Genomic DNA, 27909 nt, shown 5'->3' with positions numbered 1-27909 from the left:
GACCCCAGCGGCGCCGTCCCGAGCGCGCGGAGGCGGGGTGCGGGCCCTCCACACGGCTCCGACGGGCCCCGATCCCGGGCAGCCCCGCACTGACTCCGGCTCCGGGCAGACGGTGGACGGAACCCGACCGCACGCAGATCCCGGCCGGGCCGGGCGGCGGGGGCCCAGGGCGGCCCGGCGGCGGGGGCATGCGCGGCCCGCGGCATGGCCTCGGCGGTGTTTGAGGGCACCTCGCTCGTGAACATGTTCGTGCGCGGCTGCTGGGTGAACGGCATCCGCAGGCTCATCGTCAGCCGGCGCGGCGACGAGGAGGAGTTTTTCGAGATCCGCACGGAGTGGTCGGACCGCAGCGTGCTCTACCTGCACCGCAGCTTCGCCGACCTGGGCCGCCTGTGGCAGCGCCTCCGCGACGCCTTCCCGGAGGACCGGCCCGAGCTGGCGCGCGCGCCGCTGCGCCAAGGTGCGGGGGCCGCGGGCACCCGGGCGGGGTCTCACGGGAGACGAGGTTGCGAGGCCGTTTCCAAGTGCAGTAAAAGGAAAGGGGAAGTTACTTAGGGCGACATTGAGCCTTTCCCTCCGGCTCCGGGACGGACGGGGGACACTTCTACCCTCCTCCCCAGATGAAAGGCGCCCAGGACGCCACTGGTAACAAACAAGACGGGAGTCGGCCCTTGGAGACTTGAGGCCTTCCCGGCCGAGATCCGCAGGCCAAGTGCCCTGATCGTCGCCGAGGACGAGTCACTGAGCACTACCAGTGTGGCGGCCAGTGTCAGTTGGGCCCCTGCCGTTCCGCCTCAGCCCCTGCTCTGGAGTGGCAGCAGTCTCCCTGCCACCCTCCGGAGGGCCGCTTGCCACCGCCGGCCCGCCCAGACAGCGGCGGTAGGGGCCGGGGGAAACGTTTGGGAGGAGTTAACAACAGTGTCCAGTTGGGGGTCGCGTCAGTTTTGGGAGCCGTCCCTCAGAGTCCTCCCCTGGGAGGGACCGCGCCTCTTGTTTGCTCCGGTGACAGAAGAGCCTGAGTGCGCAGTGCCACGCAGCTTTCTGTCACTCCTTGGGAGGGGCAGCCCCATTGGCAGCTGCAGGGGTAAGCTGGGGTCCCCACCCCCAGGGGTGGGTCCACATTCGGGTTTGATTAACTGCAGCAGTCTCCTCCCTGGCCTTGTGACTCGTCCTGCCTCTTGGGGACTCGAGTTTTCAGAGAACTGCTATGGTTTCCCATTTCCTATTGCCTGGCTGACGCCCATCCCTCGGACTGCCCTTTGGAGGCCAGGCAGAGAGGAGGTTGGAAGAGGGGAGCAAGTGCCAGAGAGGTTAAAGTTGAGATGGGAAGGATTACGGAGCCGGAGAAAGGGCCAGGGAAGACCGTAGAGCTTCTGAGCAACTCCCCTTCCCTTACCCCCACTGTGTGGTCACCTGCAGCGTGGTGACACTTCACCCTGAAGTCTTCCTTTCTGCACTCCTCTACGCAGTGGCCTAGCGGCACCTGTGGGGCCGTTTACTGAAGATGAGGCTGTGGCCAGGACAAAGTCTCCTTAGCTGCTGGTTTACCTGAGGTCTTAAGATAACCTCTACTTCCCCCTGCTGATAGCCCCCCACCCCAGAGTGTGAATTATATGGATCATTAGGTCAGTTCCCATGACACATCCTCTGGCAAACACCCCATTTGGCTAGGCTCCCAAAGCCAGCAAGTTTGAAGGCCCTGAGTGAGATGGCCTGCCTTTCAGGCTTCTCTTTGCTCCTTAGATTCTCCCATTTATAGCCGGTCTGGAGATAGTTTAGTATTATTTTAAGCATGGCAGCAGTTTTCCTTGGATTTGCTATTTGGGTGTGCATGTTATTATATATATATATTTTTAATTAATTTTATTGGGGTGACAATTCTTAGTGAAATAACATAGATTTCAGGTGTACAATTCTGTATTACATCGTCTATAAATCCCATTGTGTGTTCTTATATTTTTAAATTTAACAAATGAATGCCCAAGTCAGGAAAGCTTAGATGGAGGAACAGCAGTTTATTCAATGACTTACGTCCTTTCTGGAACAAGGCGGGCCATAAACAAATTGGAATCCCTGAGAGCTGCCAGAGTGCCTGCCTTCCACTCTGCCCTCCAGGTCTCACTGCTCAGGTGGCCCAGCACACTTGTCACCCCAAGCGCTCCTGCCCTGTAACATAGTACCTATTGGCTACTTTTTTGTGAGTATTAAAATGCAGAGTAGAGTGTCTAGTAAGCCCTCCATTGATGATAGTTGTTATTGTTCCCCTCAGTGTCAGCTGCTTCTGGGGACTTGTAGACAGTTGGTGGGGAGGAGGGTGTGGCCTTCACCTCCCTGGGACATGGTAGTGAAAGTCTTACGTGGAACAGAAGGGAGGTGGGTGTGAGGCCCTTGACCTGCCATGCACATGCCCCTGACTCTGTCGGTTCTGTGTTCATTTGTGCTGGGTCAGTTCTGGGTACCTGAGGTGTAGACAGAGAGAGTGCCACTGAAGAGTGGACCACCTGCAAGTGAAGAAATGTTTAGGAACAAGGTGATTACTGGGGAGAAAAGAAGATTCGGAAGGTATATGATAGTTGCTTTCATTTTATCTAAAGGAGGGGGGAAATTGGAACTAGGTATTAGACGTGGCAGTTGGTGGAGGCAGCGGCAGGCGTGGTGAGGATGGGGACCAGTAGCTGGGTGAAGGACTTTATAAGCCTTGGCTGAACTCCTGCAAGAGCAGGCTCAGCACCCCCTGAGGGGAGGAGATAGATGGGACCTGACTTCTGGGACCTTACTTCTCCATCTAGTTCTTGATTCTCTGCATGGAGGCAAGCTGGTCCCTTCCCCAGCACCACCTGAGTTTTGTTGTACAATGCCAGGGGAAGTCCTTTTCCTTTCTCGGTTCCATTTAAGTCAAGGGAAATCATTTGCTAGGTAAAATACATCACAGTCATGTAAAAGAACAGTCTACCTTATTTTCTTGCAGATTGATTATTTGCCTAAAACCATTGTCTGGATATACAAACTAAATACAAAAGGCAACAAGATATATGTGTGTTGTATTGGAAATGCCAGGTTTTCTCAGTATAATTCCCGATCAGATTTCCTTGGTTTAAATTTATTGAAATTTTTCTGGGCTGGGTTAGATTTGTGCTCTCTAGTTTTATTAAAAAGCTTTGTGAGGAAATCTGGGTTTCAGAGCTGACGCTGGCAGCATACTGGTAGCTCTTGTAAATGTACCACTGAATACCCTCAGAGGGTGTGAAACCTTGGCCCCTGCTTGCTTTGAATCTGCTTGCAATTGAAGGGAGGCAGAGCCCTTTCTCTTAGTCCCTGAAGTATTGCAGTGGGGGAGACGTTTATACTGCAATGGGGGGAGAATGTGATTTTTCTCCCTTCTGCACACAGACTGTAATGTTGGGCTTGTAGACCGTCAGTGGGCCTTGTATGTTGCATGGTGACACCTGTCCAGAGGTACTTGAACAGCTGCATAGAGGCACAGTGCTCACTAGCTTTCCTTCCTGGCCTTCTGTTTGGGCGAGGCTGACTTCAGGACTTATTCTGATTCTGTCCTCCATCCTTCTCCTTGGAATCTTGGCCTCTCAGCTTACCCTTTTCTTCATCTGGGTCTGATGTACCCACCTCTTCCTTTCGAGGGGACAGAGATGGATGCTTCCTGCTGGATATTAGCTCCGGGTGACCAAAGTGTCCATTTTCACTTTTTTAATGCTCTAACACCAGTGATGCCGAGTCTGTAACTGAAATCCCCTCTGTGCAATCCTTAATGTGGTTCAGGTTTTCCTGACCAGACCATGGCCAAGGTCTCCTGCCTATCACATCTCTCAGGTTTGGGAAGGTTTACACTTTAGAACATAAACATGCAGAACTTCCTCATTGACTGTTTAGGGCTCTTGGACTATTTTGATTCTTTTCTAAAGCACCTATTTCAGACCTTGTCACCACTGTAGCAAGACTCCATTTCCAAAGTAGGCAGTGATCTTTGATTCTTGATTACTGGAAAATCACCATTTCACTTTTGCATTCATTCAGCAACTTTCTGCTGAATGCTTACCACGTGCCAGGGTTCTTTCTAGGTGTTGAGGACACAGTAGTGAACAAAATATACAAAAAACAAATAAACATATATATATATATATATATATATACACACACACATATACATATATATGTATATATATACATATATATACATATATGTGTGTGTGTGTGTGTGTGTGTATATATATATATATATATATATATATATATATATATATATATGTATATATATGGTGCCTGGTTAGCCCAGTTGGTTAGAGTGTGGTGCTGATAACACTAAGGTAGCCAGTTCGATCCCCTCATGTGCTACTGTGATCTGAACCCTTCTTAAAAATAAATAAATAAACAAATATCCCTGCCCTGATGAGCCCTCATAATTCTTATATTCTGGTAGGGAGAAACCAAGTAATAAACAAGATAAGTAAAACATATATTAGATAGTGATAAATGTTCAGAAGGAACAAAAAGTAAGCAAGGAAAGGGGCTATGCCTTGTGGGTGCAAAGAAGGGGTTAACTTTCAGGTAGGGTGGTCCAGAAGGTCTCAAAGGAAGTGACCTCTGAGTGGAGAGACCAAAAGGAGGGAAGGGAGAGAACCAAAGTGCATGAGACCTGGGAAAGAAAGAACATTCCAGGCTGTGGCAAGAGCAAGTGCAAAGGCCCTGAGACAGGCATGTGCCTGGTGGCTTTGAATAGTAAGGCGGCCATGTGAGTAGAGTGGAAAGAAGGAGATGGAGTGTCAGTGGGCCTTGTGTCAGTAGGAGGAGACCAGGAAGGTAAGGCTGGGCAGGTCACTCTCAGATTTGGCCTCTTATTCAGAGATGGAGAGCTTTGAGCAGTGGAGTGACTTGATCTGACATGCACTCTCAGCTCTATGTTGAGAAAGACTGGGGAAGGCGGGGGGGCTGGGAGAGCTGCTGGGACGTTGTGCCAGGTATCGCAGAGCAGGTGTGAGAAGTGGCCAAGCACTGATATGTCTGGAAGGGAGAGGCACAGCATGCACTGAGACGATACGTGGGGCGTAAAGGGGTGTCGGGGCCGCCAGCTTGTGAAGTGGAATTGCCATTCACTGAGATGTGAAGCCTGCAGGAGGAGCTGGTGAAGGGGTCCAGCTTTGAATGTAGTTATTTTAGCATTTTCTCCAAATAAGGCTCACCTTTGAGAGCCTGTGTGGTGCTAGTGCAGACGTGTGCTCACCTTTATCACCGAGGACATTCATCTACCTGCGCACTTGTAGACTATGTTTAGGTGTGAGATCCGAGGAGCTGGAGTTAAGGCCTCCACGGTGTTACCAGGAAGGCGTGGGCACACACATGCCCACCAGACTGCCCACAGCCCTGACAGCTGAAGGAAGACCTGTGCTCTGCTCCCAGGCTCTGAGCCTGGCCACTTGTTCTCATGTGGGCAGACGGGAGAAGCTCTGTGCCACCCCCAAACCAGCAGCGAGAACACCACCTGATGCAGGGGCACAGCGCAGTCCCCAAGTGGACTTTCTCAGGGAAAGTTGCTGAAGGAAGAGCATAGGCCACGTGGGTCCTGGGCAGCAGATCAGGGGCACCTAGGCCATCTCTGCCAGCCTGGTGGGTGAGCAGCTGGGCCTGCCCCTCGCCTCTGACCCAGCCCCACCCCCGTGCATAGTTCACCTTAGGGTACCTGCCTCTTCTAGCTGGCAGTTTTCACTTCTCAGGGAGATTTCGGGTACCCTTTCTGGCTCACAGAACTAGTATGAATCTCTTCCACATGCAGAGCTTCTGGGCTGACTGCTTTTCCCAAGCCCCCGGGACAGCGTGCACAGCATGCTCTGCTGCCCCAGTCTGGTTCCAGGATCATCATCTCCGTGTAGCCTGCTCTTTCTCTCTCCTCCTGTTTTATCTTTCCCAAATCCACACCCTGTTTCTTCCCAGACTTCATTGTGGTTTCCTCATCCCAGGGCTCCTTGTGTCCTTTCCTTTTCCCATGAGTGAGCACTCGGCTGAGTTTGGTTTGTGGTCCTGTGATCTCATCCCATCAGATCTCAGACTTTGCAGTGGGCCCTGGTGACCTATTCTAACCTCTCAGCTGGAGAAGGCGCTGGCCAGAACTGTACATACACAGGTGGTGCAGTAGCCGGCGTCTAGGCCATGGTACTTTCCATCAGTTTCAAAGGAGAAACTTGGTTCTGCTCTGGATCAGTGCCACACACCCACTGCTAGCACCCTGGTCGCCCTCAGGCTGCCCCCAGGGACACAGGTTCCCATCCCTCTTTAAGACAAGTCTAGGCCTTATGTCACTCTGCTGTCTGTTTTTATAAACACTTTTCCAAAAGCTGAAAGATGTTTCTGCATTGTGACCATTTACGATAAGGGAAGATTCAGAGTGACCATACTATGCAGAGCTAATAAAATAATAGGCATTTGGTCAGTTTGCCATTTCTGAGTGCAAACACGGCTTAGAGTTTCATAATGCCCGTGGGATTTGGGAGACTGAGGAGAGGCTGATAATGTCCTATGAACCCAACATGCATCTTACCCATGTGGCCCCAGTAACAGATGGCCCAGGCCACTGCCTCCTTTGGGTGAGGCATCCTTCGGGAGTGCCAGGTTCTGGGCAGCGGAGACAGTAAATAGGACAGTACATCCTTTTAGCAGCGGTTGGCATTTCTGTCCCACTGAAAGCCATATTTTATTGGTATGTTTGTTTTGTTCACTTTTTCTTGGGTGATGGTAGATGTCCACTGGCCACTTTCGGTCATCAGCATTAAAAAGGTGGTCCCCTTGTCCTGGAACAAGCCTGAGAAGTCCCCTCAGAGCTCCTGATCTGAATCTTCTCTTTGAAAGCAGGTGCAGGGAGGAAGCAGAGGCAAAGGGTCTGTTCTCTGTACTTTTCTGGTCCAGCTGTGGCCTCTGAAATGATGGCAGTGCAGGGTATCACGTGACAGTACACATGCACATGCTGGGACGTTACTCTCCAAACAGACACCTCCAGTCCATCCTCCTTACCTCACCCCGTAAACTGAGTCACAATGATGGACACAACCATGCAGCTCATTTGCTAACTTACGCCAGCACATTTTACTTCGTATTTGTTTTAAGAACAAAACAATCATGCTTTGCTGATATGTAACAGAATCAGTAGAAAGAACACACTGAGTATCAGTTTGACAGGGAGGAGGGAAGGAATGGACATGTAATTAAATCTTTTACACACAGTATCTTTAATCCCACTAGAAATCTGCCCTGTTTCCCCAGTCAGAAAATCGAGGCCCTTGCGCGATTGGTGACCTACCTGAGGATACAGGTCAGGTGGGAGGAGTTCAGGCGAAGCGGCCAAAAGCACTGGCTTTGGAACCAGACGGGTGAAGATTCAGATTCTGACTCTGTCACCTGCCACTTGCCCAGTGACTTCAGGCAAGTTGCTTATTTCATTATCTCTGGGCGCCTGACTGATAAACTGTCAATAATGATATCTGCATGGCCAGGTTATGTGCACAGAAGCAGTGGCTTCCTCAGAGTACCCAGCCCCATGCTGGACACATGAGAACAGTTGGCTTTGGACTCAGCACGCTGTGACAGCATTCCCTCACCAAAAGCAATCTCTCCAGGTGTGGCCCTCCATCCTCTCATCCTGTGGAGGCAGGGATGGCGATAGCCCCTGCCCGGGTTAAAGAGAGATCCCATAAAGGGGTCCCCTGCGTCATCTCAGTGGGATCCATGCGGACCAGGCCTGTGGCTTTGCTGTGCCAGAGACTAGACTTTGGTGCTTGACGGGGGTCAGGCCGGGGAATATGCTCCAGGGGGCAGTTTCACAAGGGACAGGTCAATGTGGAATACCTGGGGCTGGTGAGCGTATTACCCTAAGAAACAGAATTGCCAGGTGGGCAGAGTTCTTGGGGCCAGAGCCTGCATGGGAGGTCTTGGCTGCCCTTTGCCTCCCATGGGGAAACCCCTTCATGTGGTCTGTAAGTTCTGCTTGTCTCAGCCCTCCCTACCCCACCCTCGCCATCTGGGCCTCCTGAGGGCCTCCGCTCTTCCTGATCCCATGCCCCCTTGTAACTGCTCACCCTTCAGGATTTCTACCCTGAGAGGATGGGTCTCTGCTGTGAATCGTCCTGTCGTCCCAGGTGACACGCCACTCACTATGGCCAGTGTTGATCACATCCATCCTCCTAGCTGGCATGAAAGCACTGGGAGGTGGGGTGCTGCCTGGTTTGTTGGCCGAGGTGCGTCCCACGCCTGGTGGGGGGCCTAGCATGGAGCAGGAGCATAGGCCATACTTGGAAGTGAGTGCATGATAAGTGCTTCCTGTTTTGAGAGCCTAGAATGGGGTGGTAGTCCTTAAATACTTGGATGTTCTAACACAGACTGGCTAAGTGATTGGCTTCCTAAACATGTTAAGTGTGAAGCTTAGTGAGGGAATCTCACTTTTAGTGGGAGAATAATGAAGAGGCTTACAGAAGGAGGGATTAAGGGAAGGACACAGTAAAGATCAGTAGTTTTAAGTCAAACTTATTTCCTCAAGTGATGAAATAACATCCTCTCAAGGGAGCATCTCACAGGTGTAGGAAGAGGCAGAGGAAGCAAGAACGTGTCCTCTCAGCCCCTTTTTGGTCTTCAGAAAGTGTTGTTTTGTCTCTACCTCTTCTGTCTCCTCCTGCTACTGTCTCTGCCATGCTTTTCATTCTTGAAAAGATGCAAGGAGAACTAAATGACACTCAGCATTCCAAACTCTTATAGTCGGGTGGGAGCACTACTGAGGCAGGGCAGCCAACCGAGGGGAGGGTGAGCCAGCCGGGCACCACCTTGGTGTAGCAGGTGGGAGCAAGGGGCAGAAAGGTCTTCTGTCCTTTCATAAACGCTGTGCCACACCTGCAGATGGCAGCACAGGGGATCGAATAGAGGGGCCTTGGATTTCCAGGACGTTGGGACTTCCACTGGGATGTCGAGGTATGCAGAGAATAACCAACTCAGTCACGTTCTCAAGCTCATCGCTGCTTACTCTCCATTTCCTGAATTTTGACTACCTATTTAGAAAACAGGTACTTAGGAAGTAAGCCTAGAAGGTTTTCCTGGAAAATTTAAAATATTTTGTGTCTTAAGATTTGCATTGTGCTTGACCTTTAAAGAATATGTGTCTCTTACGCATGCAAGATGACCCTGCATTCCTCACCTCATCCACACGATCTTCCCTGTACAGTGTTGATGGACATGTTTGTGAAATGGAAAAAAGGAAACCTGTAAATGCAATTTATTGTTTGACTTGATTTGAAAGTTCATTTACAGAAAATTTCCCTAGGACTCTGTTGTGGAGTCTCCTCTTAAGAGACGTGTGTTCTTTGGGTAATGGACACTCCTTTGTGTGCTTTGGAAAGGACTGTTTTCCTTTCCAGTGGACCCAAGAAACTTCTTATCTTTATTTCCAGAATTATAGCGAGTGGCAGAAGGCACTCAGGTCAGGTTCATATCTCCAGGGTCTGTCCTTAGAGGAAGTCTGGGACAGTTGCCAGAGGTAAGGTGTTCAGCTCAAAGTTTTCACTTCCTGAAAAAAAAGGGGACCTTGGACCCAGTTTTTTGAGATTGGGAAACAGGTTTGTTTATATTTGCTCTCACTGATGGATCTTTGTGCTGATACCAGCATGTTCAGTTGGGTTCCAAGAATAAATCAGGTGTCTGTGTTTGCGTAAAATAAACTGGTCCCGAAACTGACAGAAACACATATGTGTTCTCAATTTTCAAGGCTAAACTAGTTTTGAAGGAGAGGGCACCCTGGCTGCTCTAGGCTGATTTTAGCCCTCAAATGTATATAACATTGGCACACTGAAATTTATATATAATTGTGTTATCAAGCTTTTGGTTTCAAATTTTGAACTGTTTGTGGCTAAATCTGGATAAAATTTTCACATCACAAATTGTGTAGAGTGAAATCTTAAAAATTGAGGTTAAATTAGTGATTATGCTTTTATCAGAAATTAGAAAAATTTCCCGGGGCTGTGAAGTCTTCTGAGTCAACTTCCCGATAGAGGAATCTAAACGTGGCTGTGAAAGGATTTCACTTCCTGTGTTGTCCCTGTGCTAAATCTCGGGGCTTCCACGGAATGCTATCACCCTCTGCTGGCCAGTCCTGGCATGACAGTCTCATAACCAAGAGGTGTTTTGTTTTTTTCTCATTAACTGCGCACATTCTCAACCATTTCCCTCCTACAGTATTTATTGTTACGGTCTCAGGTAGTAAAACTGAATCAAAAAAGATCCCCATAAAATTCTCCTCCCATCAATAATATAAACCCAAAATTTTATATAATTCCAAATTATTGTATTTAAGTACATTTTTAAAAATAAAGTTTAAAACTACTTGCTGTAAACAATTGATATTTGCGAAAACTGTACCAGCCATTAAAAGCCAAAGTTCTTGGGTCACAAAGGAAAAATACAATAGATAGGATAAAAAAATACAACAGATAGACTAGAAAGCAACCTGAATGCCTATAATTAGTTTGGGGTAACAGTACTTCATGGACTCATAGTTGTCATCGGTCTCAGAGAAATAATACAATGTCCCAAATGTGTGTTCTGCCCATGACTCCACCTTTCAGCCTTGTATCATTTTAGAATGTATAATAATTTTGGGTGTCGCCAGCAGGCATTTGAAGTTTCCACCAGTTGTGAAATTGAGAAACCTGAAGGAAGGAACTCCAGTGAGCACAAAACAATTAGAAATTTAAAAACGAAAATTTATTTTATTTCCCAACTGTGACCCCAGAGAGCTGTTTTGGATTTCTTTGTCTTTTTAAAATGTTTTCCTAACACTTTTAATTACCCATTATTTAATGGGAAAAAACACTTCAAACAATGGAAGTAGGATTATTTCCAGGGCCCAGGAGAGGAGGGAGATGTGAGCGTTGGAGTATTAAAAGGGCCAGGCTGTCGATAGCCCCTTGGACAGTTGTGACTCCTTCATGCCCTCATCTGGGGGGCTCTGCTGGACAAGGCAGCTGCGGGCCTGTGCCCCTCACCTCTGTGCTCCTCGCTCTAGCAGGGGTGCTGCAGTGTCAGGCAGCCCCGGTCTGCTGCTGTTAGGTGGGTTTCAGTCAATTTAACTGAATCCATCATTTCATGAATCTGCCTTTAATCAGCTGAGGCCCCTCCTGGGGGACAGGCCAGTGCTCGTTGTTATTCATGTGGATGAGTTTCCTCGGAGAAAGGAGGGCAGCACCTTAAGAAAGCTGATCCCGATCGCCAGCTTGACTGTCGCCCAGGGAGCCATGAGGGGGCAATAAATGATACAAAATGAAAAATAAAAAAGTGTTCCCAACTAAAAGCCCAGAGCTTAAAAACTTATCATCTGTCACCTCTGTTCTTACAGGGAGGGATTCCTGCACCTCCCTTTCCCCATTGAAGTTTCCTCAGCCTCCTTTTGTTTTGAAGCATGTTTCCATTCCCAAGTACCATTTAGCTTTCATTCAGAAGCAGAAAGACGGGAGAAAGGAAGCAATATGGTTCTGTATGCTTCCACAGATAACATCAAACCTGGGTGGCCTGTGACTCAATACACTGAGTGCCACTTTACCGTCCTCCGGCAGCTCTCCTGACCTTGAGCTGCTGGCCTGTGAGCTCTGGCTGGGTTTGGCTCAGTGTGATGTGAAGTGTGAACTAGGTTACTACCCATGAGCAAGATGGAGCACACACACAGGAAATAGCTAATACTTAACTTCTGTGCTTTCTTAGGCAACTTGATTCGGTCAACAAACAGCCAGCACATTAAATCCCCTGCACGTGTCAGGCCCTGTGCTGATGCTGATAAAAGTGAGATGAACCAAAGGTGCCTCCTCCCCTCAGGTTTAGACAGTAGACTTGGGGAGACCCATTGGTGTAGAGTGGTGAATGCTGCAGAGATCAGGAGAGATCTCTGGGAGCCCAGAAGCAGACCAAGTTCCATCCTCTGATGGCTTCACAGAAACAGAGGGCAGGTGCCCACCTCTCAAGGGGTGGGTGGGCTGTTCTCATTCATGAGCCCGGACGTGGAGGGAGGTCAGAAGGACAGGATTTCCCAGCAGCAGTGCAGCATGAGAGTCGAGGGTTATGTTTGGCAGCATGAACCTGCTCCTCAGGGGTTGGTGTGAGGGTGTGGGAGAGTCACAGGGCCAGTCAGAGGGCACAGGGCCAGTAAAGTGGGAAGGGGTCAGATCGGGGAGACTCCGTGCACTTGACTTAAAACCCTGATACTGTTTCCAGAGGCCTGATGCATACTTCTTGTCTTTCTCTAGTTCATTCTGGAAAATGGGTCACCCAGAAGAAAGGGTTGTCAGATAAAATACAGGACACCAAGTTAAGGTTAAATTTCAGATAAACGACAAATAATTTTTTAGTAGAAGTCTATCTATATTATTGCATTATTCACTGTTTATCTGCAATTCAAACTTAACCAGGTGTCCTGTATTTTACTTGACAAATCTGGCCACCTTAAAAAATCAATATAGAGCAGAATGTGTTTATCTGACTAAATCTTACCCTTGGAGGTTATTAACTAAATCATGGGTTAAACATTAATTAAATCAAAGATGTGACCAAAAATATGTTGTTAAAGCAAAAATACAAGAACTATAAATGTCTATCCTGATTTAAGATTGTTAAATTATGCTTTATCACCTATAAAATGGGTGTAAATATGCTGTGTGCTCACTAGATAAGAGGCTAATCTTTCTACAAATGTACCTACAGAACATAAAATACTACTGTGTCATAAACTTGATTGATTTAAAACTTGTATTTTATCTGTAATAAAAGTTAAAATATAATTACAGTTTTGCTCATCTTAGAATAGTGGAGCACTTTCTGGGGACAATTTACATAACTGTCCTTTGAAAACAACTCTTCCGAGGATTTTGCGTTGGTCCTCTTTTCCTCTGTAGACTTCCCTGTAGCAAGCAGATCAAAGCATTTTTGTGGAAAGCGTGTGTGTGTGTGTGTGTGTGTGTGTGTGTGTGTGTGTGTGTGTGTGTGTCTGAAAGTCTATGTGAGGAATTCAGGGCCTGGAGAAGGGGCATCCTGAGAATCTGGCTCTCTGATATTTTCTTCCTTCTCTTCCCTGCTTCCCCTAACATGCAGGGTGGTGTGGTGGGGCCAGGCAACATGGGGAAGAGAGGGAGAGGTGGCCCCATCCATTTCCCTGATAACAGCTAGGGCCTTGTGCTGGGGTGTGTTCGGAAGCTGTGTGGACAGAGGCCCAGGGTTTCCCAGTGGGCAAGCCATGGCCCACCCTGCAGCCTCTGGGGCTCCTGCTCCCTGGACAGCTGCCAGCTCGCCGCCTGGGCCTGTATGCTGAGGACAGTGGGCAGGGACAAGCCGGGATGCCCACACCCACAGTGGCCTGTGCGATAGGAAGTCGAGAGAAGGATTCCTGGCCTTCACTCCACCTGACATTGTGGAGAATTCCCCAGGCTTTCTGAGATGCCCTCACCCTATGTCTGGGGGTGCTCCTGGTTTCCAGGGACTATATGTTCTGGGCCTCTAATTTCAATCATGTAGTTTAGGAAGTTAATTTTACTACTTTTGCAGACTCAGTCAATATATTGCCTCAAAAATGAATAACGCTTTCCTCCATCCCTAAGAAGCTCATGTGTAGAAACTGTAATGGGAAGATTTGTGTCCTGCACTGCTCATGGGGAGGCAGAAATACACCCCAAATCTCCATGCTGCAAACTAGGGTGTTTTTTAAAAACAAAATACTGTACTTTGTAGCGAGCAGCCAGTCCTGGCTTCCGGTAACTGTAACAAGGACAGATGCTGAGATTCCTGAAAAGAGCTGTGAGTCATGGCCACTGGGGTTTTCTCTGGGTAGAGATCTGATTATTTGCCTTCCAAACCCAGCATTTAAATGACTTGTCTAAATATGGGCTCCATTTACATGGGTCCTGTGGTCAGGTCTGCCATGGCCAGCAACGCGCAAGTCCTTCCACTGTGTTCTTGGGAGTGGGTGGGGCCTGGGCCACTCAGCTGGCGGGGGTGCTGAGTGGACCCCAGCTGAGTTCTGCCTGAGTCCATGGTGTTTATGGAGCTGGCCCAGACTGTCGCTCTCAGACGGGTCTTGGATTGTCTATCTGGCTTACGCCTGTCTGCCCCACTCATTCACTGTCCCCAGCCTGCCAGACTTCTCCTTGGATGGCCAGTGTCCACTCCAGCACACAAGCAAATCATTGGGTCTTCGAAACTTAGCATGAGGTTTAGAGCAGAGCTCCCAGGGTAGTGCTATGCATACCTGAATGTGGCTGAGTACATAGCTCCCCAGACTCCTTTCATGATGCGTGATGACATGGGGATGGCATCCTCATCCTTCATCATGGGATGCCCATCGCCTGTATTTAACATAGAAGCACATTTCCTGGTGTGTTTTTCTGACGTGAAGCATTACTGTTTCAATCCTAGGACTGATTGCCATAAAGGATGCCCACGATATAGAGACCAGGCTGAATGAGGTGGAGAAGCTGCTTAAGACCATCATCAGCATGCCGTGTAAAGTAAGTGCGTCAGGTCAGGGCTGCGCGGGACGTCGGTACACCCTGCCCGCTTCCAAATCACTGACCTGCTTGCCCCTTTTGCTGTTTGCCTCTCCCTGGAGGTATCAGGCCGCAGGGAGGTGGGTTGCTATAACCAGGGGAAGGAAAGACTCCTGTGGGCTCCAGGGACTCCGTTTTTTTTTTTTTTTTTCTCTTTCTCCCTAGGGAAGAAGTGGAAGTGAGGGGCCAAGGAGGTGTTGAGTAGGAAGAGACATGGTCCCTCCACTGTGGTGTGCTTTGCTTTCTTGCCTCCGTGCAGAAACTCACTGGTCTTGCTGAGGGTTTGGGAAGAGGGCGTGTGGGAGCCAAAGGGAGTGTTAGCGTAAACATCTGTGGGTGGCCTTTAAATGCAGTTTGCAAGTTTTGTGTGCAGTAGTGATGAAGAACCTGCTCTTGAGTCAGGCAGACCACCTAACTCCTGTAAGCTTCATTTCCTCCTCTGTGAATGGGAAGGATCGACATGCTCACAGTTTATTGTAAAGTGAAGGGAGCAGTGTATGAGAGCTGGCACATACCAAGCACTCAGAAAAACTAGCCATTGTTTCCATTCGCCCCATCCTTCCTATTCTGGGGGCATTGCATGTTAGCCAGGTGGGGCGACAAATGACGAAAAGTTCCGTGATTGTAGCCTGCTCTTGTGCTTCGTCCCACAGGCTATCTGGACAACTCAGCGGCGTTGGCTTCAATGGGGCCATCTTGCAGAGCATTAATTTTTAGTAATTAATGTATTTCTCCCCAGTATTCTAGGTCAGAAGTTGTGCTCACCTTCTTTGAAAGATCTCCTCTAGATCAAGTGTTAAAAAATGACAATGTACACAAAATTCAACCCAGCTTTCAAAGTCCGGTGAAAATATCAGGTAAGAGCTCCAGGGAAGGCTGGGACAAAGTGCTGGTGTGGAAAGCTGTGGTTTTCTAGAAACCTTTTCAGTGTGTTGTCTGTGTAGTTGGACACACCTTCCACCCTTGGGATCCAGAAAGACAATCCAACAGAATGCTGAGATAGTAGGTTTACACTCTTCCTACTTCCACAGGGAGTTATTTGGCGTATAAATTGGAACTTACTTAAGAAATAGTAAAATGATGAAAACATTAATGATGCATTTTGAAGCAAAATAGTCTAGCCTGCTAAAATAAGATAGTTCATATAACGTGGCATTGAATTAGATTCTTGGTTTTAGGGCAGCCAGGATAGAAAGGGAAACACACAATTTAGGTATCGTTAGCATTGATAAATTAAACTAAAAAATTACAGAGGCAAAGTCAGCAGCATTAAGAGCAAATCATCAACTGAGCAGAGTGTCTGGCCAGCTCATCCATGTGTCAGGTTGAAAGGAAGGGGAAGCCTGGACTTGACCCTTTTGGGCAGCTCTCTAAGATCTGGGTTGCACATGTTGTTAGGACACTATTTTTTTGCAGTACAGTCTGCTGAAGAGCATTCTGTAGAGAAAAGAGCTCTGGCCTGGGAGGGTGGAGGCTGGGGACTATCTCAGGTACTGAGCTTCCTTAGGCAGTGGGCAGTCAACTTGTTTTTCTAAGACATAGCATTCGAGTGAGGTCTCGTAGGAGACTGCTGAGTGGAAGGGAGGGAAGGCAGTTGTAAGATGCAATGCAGCCCGGCTGCAGGTGAGAGCCTACAGAGCATCTTGGTCTTAGGAAGGAGAGAAGGTGGGATTCTGTGTCCAGCACTACATTTGTGAATGGAGGAGGAAGGAAAGAAGAGGAATGAAGGAGCAAAACTCAGAAGGAAGCTGATGGAGAGTCAGTAGATGAGAGGGAAGATGAGCCCAGAAGCAGTTCCTGAGGAGAAGTTGGTGGTCATGGTGACGGAGACAGGAGGACAGGTTGGGATGATGTCATTGGTATAAAAGTGTCCTTATTGAGTTCTGTGCTATAGTGGGGGTGAGAGTCTTAATTTACGTTGGGTGAGGTGGATAGAGTGGCCAAGTTCTGGGAACCTAGAATGGAAAATGTGCTTCTAGATATGACTGTGTGTGAGCAGGATGGATGTTAAACCTGGGTTTGTTTGTCTGCTACTTTTCATACCTACTCATGGTAGCTTCCTCTGTATTCTTAGAAGGATGAGCAGAGGAGTTCAGGAGCCATGATTAGCTGGGACCTAATATCTGTAAACTTCTTTATAGGAAATAAAAATGGCAGTCATTTATCCTGGTGGATGTCTGTGGACTCTAGTCTTGGAGGCTCAGAGAGGGCTCTGGGACCCTAAGTGTCCATCGTGTTAGGTTTCACATGCTGTCACCTGGAGCGGGCTCAAGCTTCTGTCATTTAGTACACAGTGGAGGAGTCCCAGCACTAGTGTCTGTAGTTTGCTCTATTTCATTTTGTTTTGAGCAAATGGTAGAGCAAAGAACAGCACAATCTTTTCCGGGCCTGTGCTGGTGTCAGGGGCTGGACTGTTGGCTTTGGGTGGCCCCCAGAGTGTGAGAAGGACAGACTCCAGCTGCATGGAGTTGCCTCTCTATGATTGAGTAACTCCTAGAGTGCCACGACCCAGAACATTTCCAGCCTTCTGTCTTAGTGTCCTGTTTTATCGGTGACTTGGATAAATGCATGGCCATGTTTATCATGAAGGGCTGAGGGTACTGCAATGAAGTTTAACAGGGATAACTGGAGACGCCCATGCTGAGATTTTAAATATGTTCTCAGTGTTTTTGCAAGGACCGAAGACAGAGGTTTTAGCTTGCACTGCAGACGCGCCTCGGTGAGGCCTTGCTAGGGCCGCAGCATCCAGCTTTAGGAAGGCAGGACTGCTGACCTTCTTGTGCCAGCCGGGTGCCCAGGTCATCTGGGACATTGCTGGGGATGGAAGTAACTGCTGCCAGTTTTGGCTCAGCACAGAACACTTGGTCATAAATGGGGCTGCCTAACATTGGAGTTTGTAAGCATCAATCTGGTGTAAGTATGTCTCCCAAAGCCTCACGCCAGGGTCCTGTGTGAGGTGTCCCCGCATGAGGTGGTAGGCTGGGGAGTGCCTCTGGCACCCTTCCAGAGCTAAGATTCTCTGACTCTGGCAGGTTTCCTCCTCTTTCTCTGCCCTAATCGATTGGGCACCAAGTCTGGGAATTCTCCCTGTGAAGCTTCCCAGCCGTCCCTTTGTTGTTCCTGGACTAGCCAGTTCTCACTCTGTCTAAGCGAATGCTTCCCAACATAAATTAGTGTGTAAGTGAACAAGCGTGGGGGGGGTTTCCCACGGGATGTAAGATGCACCCTCATTATTCACTGAGTGAGGAAATAAATATCTGAAGACAACAAACTGTGGTAAATTCAAAGATGCTTTTTAATGAAACTGTCATTTGCAGTACACCAACATCCCTTTGAAAAACGAGTTCACGCACGGGCAAGCCACGTCACTCAGTCTGGGTCCCACATTGAGGGTGCTGCTGGATTCCAGAATCCCCAGGCTGTGAGCCTCAGGACCTGGAGAGCACCCCGTGAGAAGGCCCGCATGTCAGCCTCACCCTTTCCCCAGGATGTACCCTGTATGCTGATGTCATCCAGAACTCTCACTGCCTGGGTTTGTTAATTTTCTCAAAACCTTATGCTCACACTGAAGCCCAAGTCCCCTCGTCATTCTAGGCATGTCAGAGTCTGGCTCACTCGCTTTTTTATTTTGTCACCACAGGACCCTCCACTGCAGGCCCTCAGCCTCCGCCTGGCTGGGCTTTGCGTGTGCTGTGGCCGCTGCTCTTCTCTCTGCTCACACAAAGCCTGCGAGTCCACTCCCACCACCCTGCTAAATTCCATTCATTGGTGAAGCGCCCTGGCCTGTGGCTACTCACCCAACCCCAGGCCCCTCCTTACCCACAGGTTTCTTAACGCCTTCTCATGCCGCTGACGTAGCATCACCAGGGGCGGTGCGGTGGGGGACCGGCACCGGCCTCCCTCGCCCTCAGAGACTTCTCGTTACACTCAGGATTTAGGCGCACCCGGCCTCTGAATGCTCGCGTAGCCGCTTCCCTCAAAGGCTGAGACTGTGTCGTGGTCAGGGGCTCCACTAGAGGGCGCCAGGCGCTAGTGGTGTGAGCACCACTCCAGGATTGGGGCCACGGCAAGGACAGGCAGGAAATACTGTGGCCTCTCAGGTGATGCTGTGGGTCAATACAACCTTAAACATGATTCAGCCTATGCTAATTTAAATGCTTATCAAATATAAGAAAACTTAGATTTCCTTTTTTACGCTGCGGCTGTGTCTGTGCAGCCTTAAAGGAAGTGTAAACCTCATCCTTGATCTGGGAACTTGGACTAATCAAATATCAGCCACAGAAATCTGATTCTTCAGGTTTGGGGGGCCTGGAAAGGAATTATAATTTCAATTTTCATTAACCAGCCATCTGTACAATCTCAATCTTAATTTTCACTGTAAGAGATAGTCCAATTAGCGAGTTAATAAAAAGGCATTGCCTTAGGTTTTGTTCCATTGCTGGAGTGCATTGAAAATATAATGGCAGAGAATTCAAAAGGGAGGAAAGCTATGCTATGAATGCTTTCAGGGCTGAGACTAAGTGCTAAAAAAAAAAAGAAAAGGAATATGTGCATTAATGAGTTGAAGGACTGATGACATATGAGGCATATGAAAACGTGGCTGCAATTAAAAAGAAAAGAAAAATCACCACTAGGCAAATACCACAGAAGTAAAAGTTGCTGGAAAGATCCATTGGTAAATGTTAAAATTAGTGGGTGAAAGTTTGAGGAGAAATATAATTTGCATAGTCTCAATGCATCTCCCCAAAAATATTTCTTAACTATCAAGAGAGTAACCTGACTTTGGAGAAACTGGCAGAAACCCCCTTACCCAGTGATCCAGTGCGACATCCCAGGAGTATGACTGTTGACATCACACACCCCTGATACGATGCATCGAGGAGAATGTGGTGTCACTCTGCAGAATTCCTGCCCAGAATGCACCACCTCCGTCGAAGCTCATGAAAACATCAGACAAATTGAGGGATAGTTAGTAAAATAACTCACTGGTCCTCTTCAAGTCTCATGGTCATGAGAGGTGAGAATAGACTGAGGAACTGTCAGAAGTGGGAGACTAAGTCACACAACTTAATGGTACAAGGGGTCTGGGACTGGGTCTGGACCAGAAAAAAAGGACATTAGTGGCAAAGCTGGTGAAACTCAGGTGAGGGGGATGTTTAGTTAATTTCCTGGATTTTATCATTGTAGCATACTGTTTCCCTGAAAATAAGACTGGTCTTATATTAATTTTTGCTCCAAAAGACGCATTAGGGCTTATTTTCCGGTTAGGTCTTATTTTCATGGAAACATGGTAGTTACCTAAAAATGTTAACATTACAAGCTGGCGAGGGGTATGTGAGAACTCTACTGTTTATACAACTTTTCTGTAATTCTAAAGCTAGCTCAAAATAAAACATTTAAAAAAAGAAGAAATGCCAAAGCAGGACTCTACTTTATGTGAAAAAATTGTGAATGCAAAAAAGTAGCTTGCAAATGAACTATTTCATGGAATCAATTATGTATGTGGTTAAAGTCATTAAACGGGCCAATGATTTTTGCTGTAGGTAGTAAGCTGACATCTAAGAAATTCACATTCTAAGTATGTTTGAAGATAGATTTCAGAAGTTATAATTTGTCTGTAATCATAACATTTCCTTTTTATTTGCATGACACAACAGATATAAAGACATTAGCAACAATGATAATAATAACTACAAATAATTGAGTTCCAGGCACTTGTTAGACTCTTTACAAATACCATCTGATTAATTTGCACCTGTGCCTGTTGGGATGGATACTGTCCCCATTCTACCCATGAAGAAATTGTGCAAGAAGTAACCTCCCCAGACTTAAGTAGCAGAACTCAGGGGTCCAGATGTCCTTGAAAACAATTAAAGCACGTTCCTGTGCACAAATGCTTACATAGGCACCTAAGGAATGATTTGTTACAGATCTGTTTTCCAGGGCTGGAAAGATTCCATTTTCTAGAGCTCCAAATTTCACACTTAAGAGAGTAGGAAGTTCCTGTACATGGTATTTCTCATAACCAGTTCAGAAATGTTTTGAGGCACTGACATTTTTTTTCCACGTATAGGATTTCCCTACAAAAATTCTCTTGGCAAAGGGGTGGGAGAAGGGGGCTGGGGCTGTCTGCTGCCTGTACTGAGGTCACTCCGAGGTTTTATGTGCTTGCTGAGACAGACAGATTTGAGTGAGAGTTACTGAAAGCAATAAAGAAAGTGGTTCTTTTTTTTAAAATTGCTTTTATTAGTGCTGCCATATGTTTAAAATTGAAAGGTGAGGGAATCTTAATCTTTCTTGTTAAGATTTAGTCATCTTCAGAGTCACTCAGACTTTGGTAAACATCTTCTTTTTGCTCTTCTTGCACCTAGAAATGTAGTTGACCCTGGAGGTTCCAAGCAGAGGCTTTTTGTTGGTTTTCAGTGCTCCTTCGCATGACTTGAAGGCTGTCCCTCCTGGTTCTCAAGCAGGGAAGGCTGTGGGTTCTGGGTGGGCTCCGGTGGGGAGGGCAGGGCAGGGCTGGAAAGAACACCGTGCTGATGTCACTTGGAGTGTGACTAACTGAGCTGGTGTTGCAGAAAACCCATGAAACATGAGCTATCACTTCTCCAGAAAGTCAAGTGGAAATATTAGCAGTTACTTGGCAAATCTAATTGATGAATAGTCATTTGAATCCTGTGAGGGTGAGGAAGAACTCTTCTGTTGTGCTTTCTTCATTTTTGTGTAGTTTCCCTAATTCTCTTCATATGAAATTCAAAGAACTGAGAACCTAATACCTAGAAAGATAAAAAATTTCACTCATAAAACAGCAAATCACACAAGGGACTAAAATAATCTAAATAATGGTCAGATATAAGAAAAAAATAAAGTAATGTCCCAAACAACAGTAGCATGAGATGCCCGAAGAGACTGGACAGTAACTGTGCTCTTGTTGCCCCTGCAATGCCAGAAAAGAGGAAGGACTATTTTGAGCTGCGGATATCCATGTGTTAGGCCCTGAGTGGGAAGATGATAATCCTTTGGATTTGAGAATGCACCAGAAATGTTCCAGTTGAGGGTACTTAGTCCCAAGGTCATGGAACTCATTGTTGGGCTGAGCTGCAGTGTCCAAGCTTCCAGCCGGCACTATTTTAGCTGCCACACCCTCAGGCACCCCCATCCCCACCTCTTCCAGCTCTGGTCCAGAATCAGACCTGCATCCTGGTAAAGCTAACACCATGCAGCCAACATAGACATAGGTAGGCGATGTCTTTGTTGGCCTTTTTAAATTAGCAAACTTTGTGCTTGTTGGTAAAAAAACAATCAATTTATATACAGAATTATATAAAGTAAAACAGTGAAGTTGCCCATTTGGTTTAAAACGTACACTGATTTCATTGGATCTTCACAGCAGCCCGTCTCAGACACAGGTGAGAGCTTAGAGAGATCGAGAGACCTGCCCAAAGTCCCCAGCATTGGGCTGCTGTGGGGATGCTGTGATGGATGGGAGTAAGCTCAGACGCAAGCTCAGTGCCCTTTCGGCCCCAGCTTTCCCCCCACAAGGCAGGGTGTAGAGGGAGGGCGCTTGAACAACCAGAGCCTCTTTCTGGGGGAGAGAGATGCCTCTCAGCTTGCCCGGGGTCAGCAGGTGTTCCTGTGGAGGCTAGCATCAGCTCCTGAATCTGTGTGGCAGAGTTCCAGAATGGGCCTCTGGGGTGCAGAGTGTTCTCTTAAAATGTGGGGGAGACTGGGGGCAGTAGGTGGAGGGGGAAGTATGGAGATTGGTATAATCCCCAAACTTCAAAACTTCAAAACCTGACCCCTTCTGAATGTTTACCTTATTGCTTTCATTTTCAGAAATCATGAGGTCCAATGGATTTTGTTTAGCAAACACAGAAACTATTGTCATTGACCACAGTATACCAAACGGAAAAGAGCAACACCTGGGTGTGGATCCGACAGAGCATTTGTAAGTACACTGATTTGAATATAGGTTTACAGACGGGATCCCCGAGCTGTCAGCCAGTGCCAGGGGTTGGGGTGCACTGCCTTACGGAACTCTATAGGCAGGAAGTAGATGTGCCCAGAAACGCCGAGACATCTGCCTGTATTTGGACACTTACTGAAAGAATTTCCTTTTTCTAGAGGACAGTGAGACCTTGTTTCATAAACCTTATGGGAACAGAGTTCCTTTGCCTGAGTAGCTGGCTGTGAGGGGCCACAGAGGAGAAGTTGCCAGGCTTCTGGGTCTGGTCCGTGCTGAGCCCTAAGGGGTACAGGGGCCACAAGCCTCCTCTCTCTTAGGGCCTAGTCTCCTGGGATGGGGAGAAGTGTCACCTGCATGTTGGTCTCACATCACAGAGCTGAAGGTTCCCCACACTCCCAGGTGGCTGCAACCTGGCCCAGCGGGCCTGCTCTGTAGGAAGAGAGGATGTATCTGATTAGTGAAGGTGGGATAGCCAAAGACAGAACTTCTCCCTTCTTCCTTCCTCTAATAACAGAACTTTGACCGTGATAAGTGCTCTAGGAAAGCCCGTCACCTGGAGGCCCCAGAGGCACAGCCGCCTTTATCCTTTGTGAGCTTCCAGCCATCTCCTTGGGAATTATGGGGTGCAGCTTGAGGTGGCTTCTCTTAATTGTCAAGGCCAAGCCCAGGGTTCTTCCTGATTGTGTGTCTGGGAGTTATTTAACCTCTCTTGGCTTCTCTTAATTGTCAAAGGACCAGTGGTTGTGACAGGTTCTCACAGGACCAGTGGTTGTGAAGACCTCAGGTAATGAGTGTGAAATGCTGGGCAGGAGCCGCCTGAGGTGGCTCTGAATGCTGAGTCCCTGTGGGCACATGAGCAGCACAGCACACGGCGAGAGGGGCCTCTCGGCATCCCAGGTCTCGGTCCATCCACTCAGCCAAAACTGAAAATGGACCAGGACAGACTCACATGCCGAGACACACATCTGCGCTAGTCGACTATAGGACAAAGCATGACCCCAGGATCTGCCTGCGCTTTGGCAGGCAGCCCGAGCCACTTCTGCTGGCTTCTGCTCTGTGACAGAGCACGGTGGGAACCCTGTCAGTCCCATAGAACAGGCTCTGGCCCGCAGCTCCCACGTTTTTAGTACCTCAGATGTCTCTTGAGTGTCTAGCACAAGAATCCTTCACAGTGGAGATGCCATGAAATGTTGGTATAAAAGGATGTGCTGGCAAGGCCGAGGGGGTGGTCTTTCTCTGAAATGCCGTTGTCCCTTTGCATGCCTTGCCGTGACACAAGGCAGCATTGTACCCACTGTATGTGTATATAGATAGTGCATTAGTTCATGACCTGTGGGTTCTCCGTGTTAATGCAGGCCTGGTACCACGGGGTACAAGGTTGATGTGTACAAAATGGGTGGTGGGACGGAGAGGTCCTTCAGTTTCATGGGAGAAGAATCTGGCTAGGGCTTGTGTTGGTGAACACCCTCCCTTATCTTAGTTGCTGCAGGATCCTAATATTCCTGGGGGAACCCTTTCCACCGCGACAGGCCTCAGGCGGTCTTCTGCACCCTGGCATAAAGCTAGATTTCAGAAGTAAGTTCAACTGTGAAGAGTTTTGCTGAGAAAGCAAGGGTGGCAACATGATTTTCCCAGCTAACCTGGAGCTTTGCATGGATGGTGGTGACACAGCCTCAGTATGCGGCTACCTGTTCCAGGACACCTGGCTGGCACAGAGAGAAAGAGCAAGGGAAAACCTCCTAGGAAAGCTTAACAAAGAAATGTCCGCCACCAAGCAGCTCAAGGGAGCAGTTAGAGGGAATTCCTGCCTGGGACTTGCCAGGTACCAAATCTAGGGCAGCGTGGCTGCACTGATGGTCTGCTGCTGTCTGTCTCTTGGGAGCACTCCACAGGGCTGTCAGGCGGGTGCTGTGGGGTGACTCCGAGAATGGGAGGTCACAAAGAGATGGCATTTGAGTAGGAGGAGTTTTTACCTCCTGGCCGCAGCTGTCTTCAGTGGTACTTGCCAGGGACCATTTGGCCCCGAGTCTGTGAATTCAACATCCTCCGGCCTGCTTATTAGGACTTGTGCCATGGAGCCAAGCAGGCAGCCCCCACTGTCCCCTGGGGGAGGGCAGGTACCAGTACCCAGGGCCACAGACCCCACTGCACTTAGGGAATGGGGTCAGTGTGTGCCTGATGGAGACATGAGTTCGTGGGACAGCTGGGCCTCTGCCTGGTTGGCTGGAGGGGTCTCCAGGCTCTTGGGAAATTCACTCCCAGACTGGCAACCCTCATTCTGTTCTCATAGGTTAGGAGCAGAGGAGTTTGCCGGGCCTGCCGAGGGCCCAGGTGACTCATTTCCCTGAGCATCCCAGGGTCGGTCCCCTTCCCTCCTGAGTCCTCAGGGTCATCTGACCTGAGGGAAGGAGTTGTAGCCAGGGGATAGGAAGCTGTCTGGGCAGGGCTGCGTCTTAGCTGTCACTGTGGCCCTGTCCTTCACCTGTCCCTGTACCCAAGTCTCCGTTTGGTTTCATTCCAATGCTGGTTTGAGGGAAGAGATGCTCCATCTTGTAACGAAGCTGGAGAGGTGGCCTTGTCTCCGTGAGACACACTGCCTAGCAGGCTGCAAACACTTCTGTCACAGCTCCATCTCTTTGTCTGCAGCCTGTGCTCCCAAGGCAGAGCACAGGAGGAGGAGGAGCTGGGCCCTGAGTCCTATCCCTGCATCTGCACACGCCCTCACTGTGGAGTTAAAGGAAAACCCAGCTTTGCTGCCTCTTCTGTCTCATTTTGAAGCTATAATCACCTCCTCTACTCTTAGCTGTCAGCTTAGACCTGGAGGAGGCATGCCTCCCTCTGAGACCCGGGTTTGAACTTAGCGGGGTTCTGTACTGTGTGCTCTATTTTGTTCTGTGACAGCAGCAGTGGCTTGACTGCACCATATGCTCTTGAGACCACAAGATGTGGTGTGGAGACCACATCTCTGCAACCCTCATTCACCTCCTCAGCCAGTATAAAATAGCCAAGTCAGACACTCATTACTGCATAGTTTGGTCAGTTCGTGGCCTTCCCAGTCTTTCCGAAAGCTTTCCAGGTGTAGTGAGCTTCCACAAGCACCTACTTAGTGATACCTCCAAGCGCTGGGAACCGCTAGGAAGCAAGCAGGGACATGGTAAGCTGGTAAGCGCTATGGCCTGAAGGCTCCCTCCCACTTCCCTGGGACAGCCTTCTGGAAGGAGCTGCCCCGCCCACCTCTGCCAAGCCCTGCTGTGCCTGGGCTGATTCTTAGTTGAGGAAAATGGAAAAAGCACAAGCAGCGTCTCAGTCTCCCTTCCTAGCAAGAATGTGCTTCATGCACTTCTTCCTCTGTTACACATTCTTTAAAGTTTGGAGTCTTTTTTGTTCTCCCCACCTTAGGCCACACCTGAGTTAGAAAGGAGCTAAAATGGTTTCAGTTCATGGGGGAATCCGTATGAGGAAGGTATTTGTGTCACCTCACATTCGGGGCCCATGTTCTTCCGTGAGCTCTTCCTCTCTCCCTCCCCCCAGGTAAACTCTCATGTTGACTCAGCACCCAGTGAAGGCTTCTCGCTGGAGTGAGCCTTTCCTCTGCTGACCTCACTGACCTCACTCAGCGCCTCTCTGGGCTCCTGCAGTGTCCTTCCTCACCTGTGCGTGTGGCCCAAGGATACAATGAGGATGTCAGCCTGTGACCACAGTGGCTTTTCTCACTCCTCTTTGCTGTAGTTTGTGTGGCCCGGCACACGGTGGGCTTCTGTTCCCAAAGACAGGCCTTACCCACCCTCTTCACTGTTGTGTCCCCAGAGCTTGACACAGAATAGTCCCTAGATACGAAAAAATCATCCCTCTGTGAGTGAATGAATGGATGAATGCCTCGATAACTACTAGTTAATGAATATAATAGATAGCAGTGTCGAAGGCAGTAAAAACCGAGCTGAAACAGTCTTTAGAGTAGGGTCCATTTCACCTAATTTGTAACCATGGTTCTTTCCACACTTTATCAGCGTGCATTGAAAAGGCCATGTCCACTGGTGCGATGGTCCACACCTGGGAAGAGCATCATGGAAAGCCCTCCGTACTGTTTGATGTTGATCCCTAAGTGCCCTCCTACCAATGACCTTCTGCCCCTTCTCCATTTTATCAGGGGTGGGGGCAGTGAGCCAGCCTCAGCCCTCAGCTCTGTGCTTTTTCTTTTAGGTTTGAGAATGGCGGTGAGTTTACCTCAGAGCTGGAGGGTGGCGATGACCCGGAAGCTTATGTCACCAACCTGTCCTATTACCACCTGGTCCCCTTCGAGACGGACATTTTGGACTGAGTCTCCATTGGGCCCTATCCTCCCCCAGCCCTTGACTGCTGGATCTGCTGCTGTCCACTGCACAAGCTCCATGCCCAGGTTAGATGGGGCCTGTGGTGACCAGGGATGGCTCTGCTGCCAGGCCTCATGCAGCAACACGAACCTGTGAGGACCGCCAAGGTCTCCAACAAGCAGGGTCAGGTTCCAGAGTCCTGTGCAGCCTGCTGCTGCTGCCGAAGGATCTTCTCTCTCCGCTCGATATGTCAGCCCGCTGCTGCATTCCTGGGACGCGCTCCACACCACTCTGATGTGTGGAGAAGCCACAAGTGCCTGCAGGACTAACAATGCAAGGGCAGGATGCCCAGGGCCTTACTGGTTCCTCCTCTCCTGTTACTGCTTTCTGGAGAGGAGACTTCCTCTTGGGCCAGTGGCCCAGGGCTGCCCAGCCCCTTCACTCCCCATCATCCCTCACATGACAAGCGCACAAAACCCTGTGACATTTTGTTGAGTTGCCAAGTTCTGGACGACAGAGGCAGGGTATGTTAAATAATCAGGATTTCCTTGGGAACCAGGATGTGTGGCTTTCATTTCTGTTTTTCATCTTCTATCCGGAAACTGTGGGCTTTGTGTCAGCCCAAGGGGTGTTTACAGAAGGTTAATTGTGAATAGGAACAGAGACAGGGGAAACCATTGACGATCAGGTGCCTGTTGACTGGGACTGAGTTAATGATTCTCCTCCAGAAGAAAGGTTTCCTGCCTGGCCTGCCAGCATCTCTTCAGGGTAATAGTGCTATACCCACCCTGGGCGTGGAGGTTCACCTTTTCTGCTATTTACCCAGCGCTCAGTCTGTAATTGCCATTATTGACCTGAAAGGACGGGAATGAGAGGAAAGCACTGAATCTCCCCATCTCCCCTTGCCCTTGGGGAGGGGCTGGGTTCTGCGCACTTATCTCCTCACAGTGTCTACTAACGACCAACATTTGTTAATGTAAATAATAGTAAATTATTGAGAATCCTAATTCTTTTACACAGTCTGTTTTTTAATCTATTTTAATTAAATAAAATATATTACTCTACT

The 27909-nt window shown here is 48.6% G+C and overlaps 1 protein-coding gene across 1 annotated transcript; it reads left to right on the top strand.

Moving 5' to 3' along the window:
• PXDC1 (PX domain containing 1) lies at positions 1 to 27909 on the top strand. The gene is made up of 5 exons (XM_081054909.1): positions 1 to 460; positions 14437 to 14528; positions 15307 to 15424; positions 22404 to 22515; positions 26734 to 27909. The coding sequence occupies exons 1-5, from the start codon at positions 205 to 207 to the stop codon at positions 26849 to 26851; spliced, it is 696 nt and encodes a 231-aa protein (XP_080911035.1). The 5' UTR covers positions 1 to 204; the 3' UTR covers positions 26852 to 27909.

This window comes from Rhinolophus hipposideros, assembly GCF_964194185.1.
Source record: "Rhinolophus hipposideros genome assembly, chromosome: 8".
Taxonomy (NCBI): Eukaryota; Metazoa; Chordata; class Mammalia; order Chiroptera; family Rhinolophidae; genus Rhinolophus; species Rhinolophus hipposideros.
This window is presented reverse-complemented; position numbering and strand designations above follow the sequence as displayed.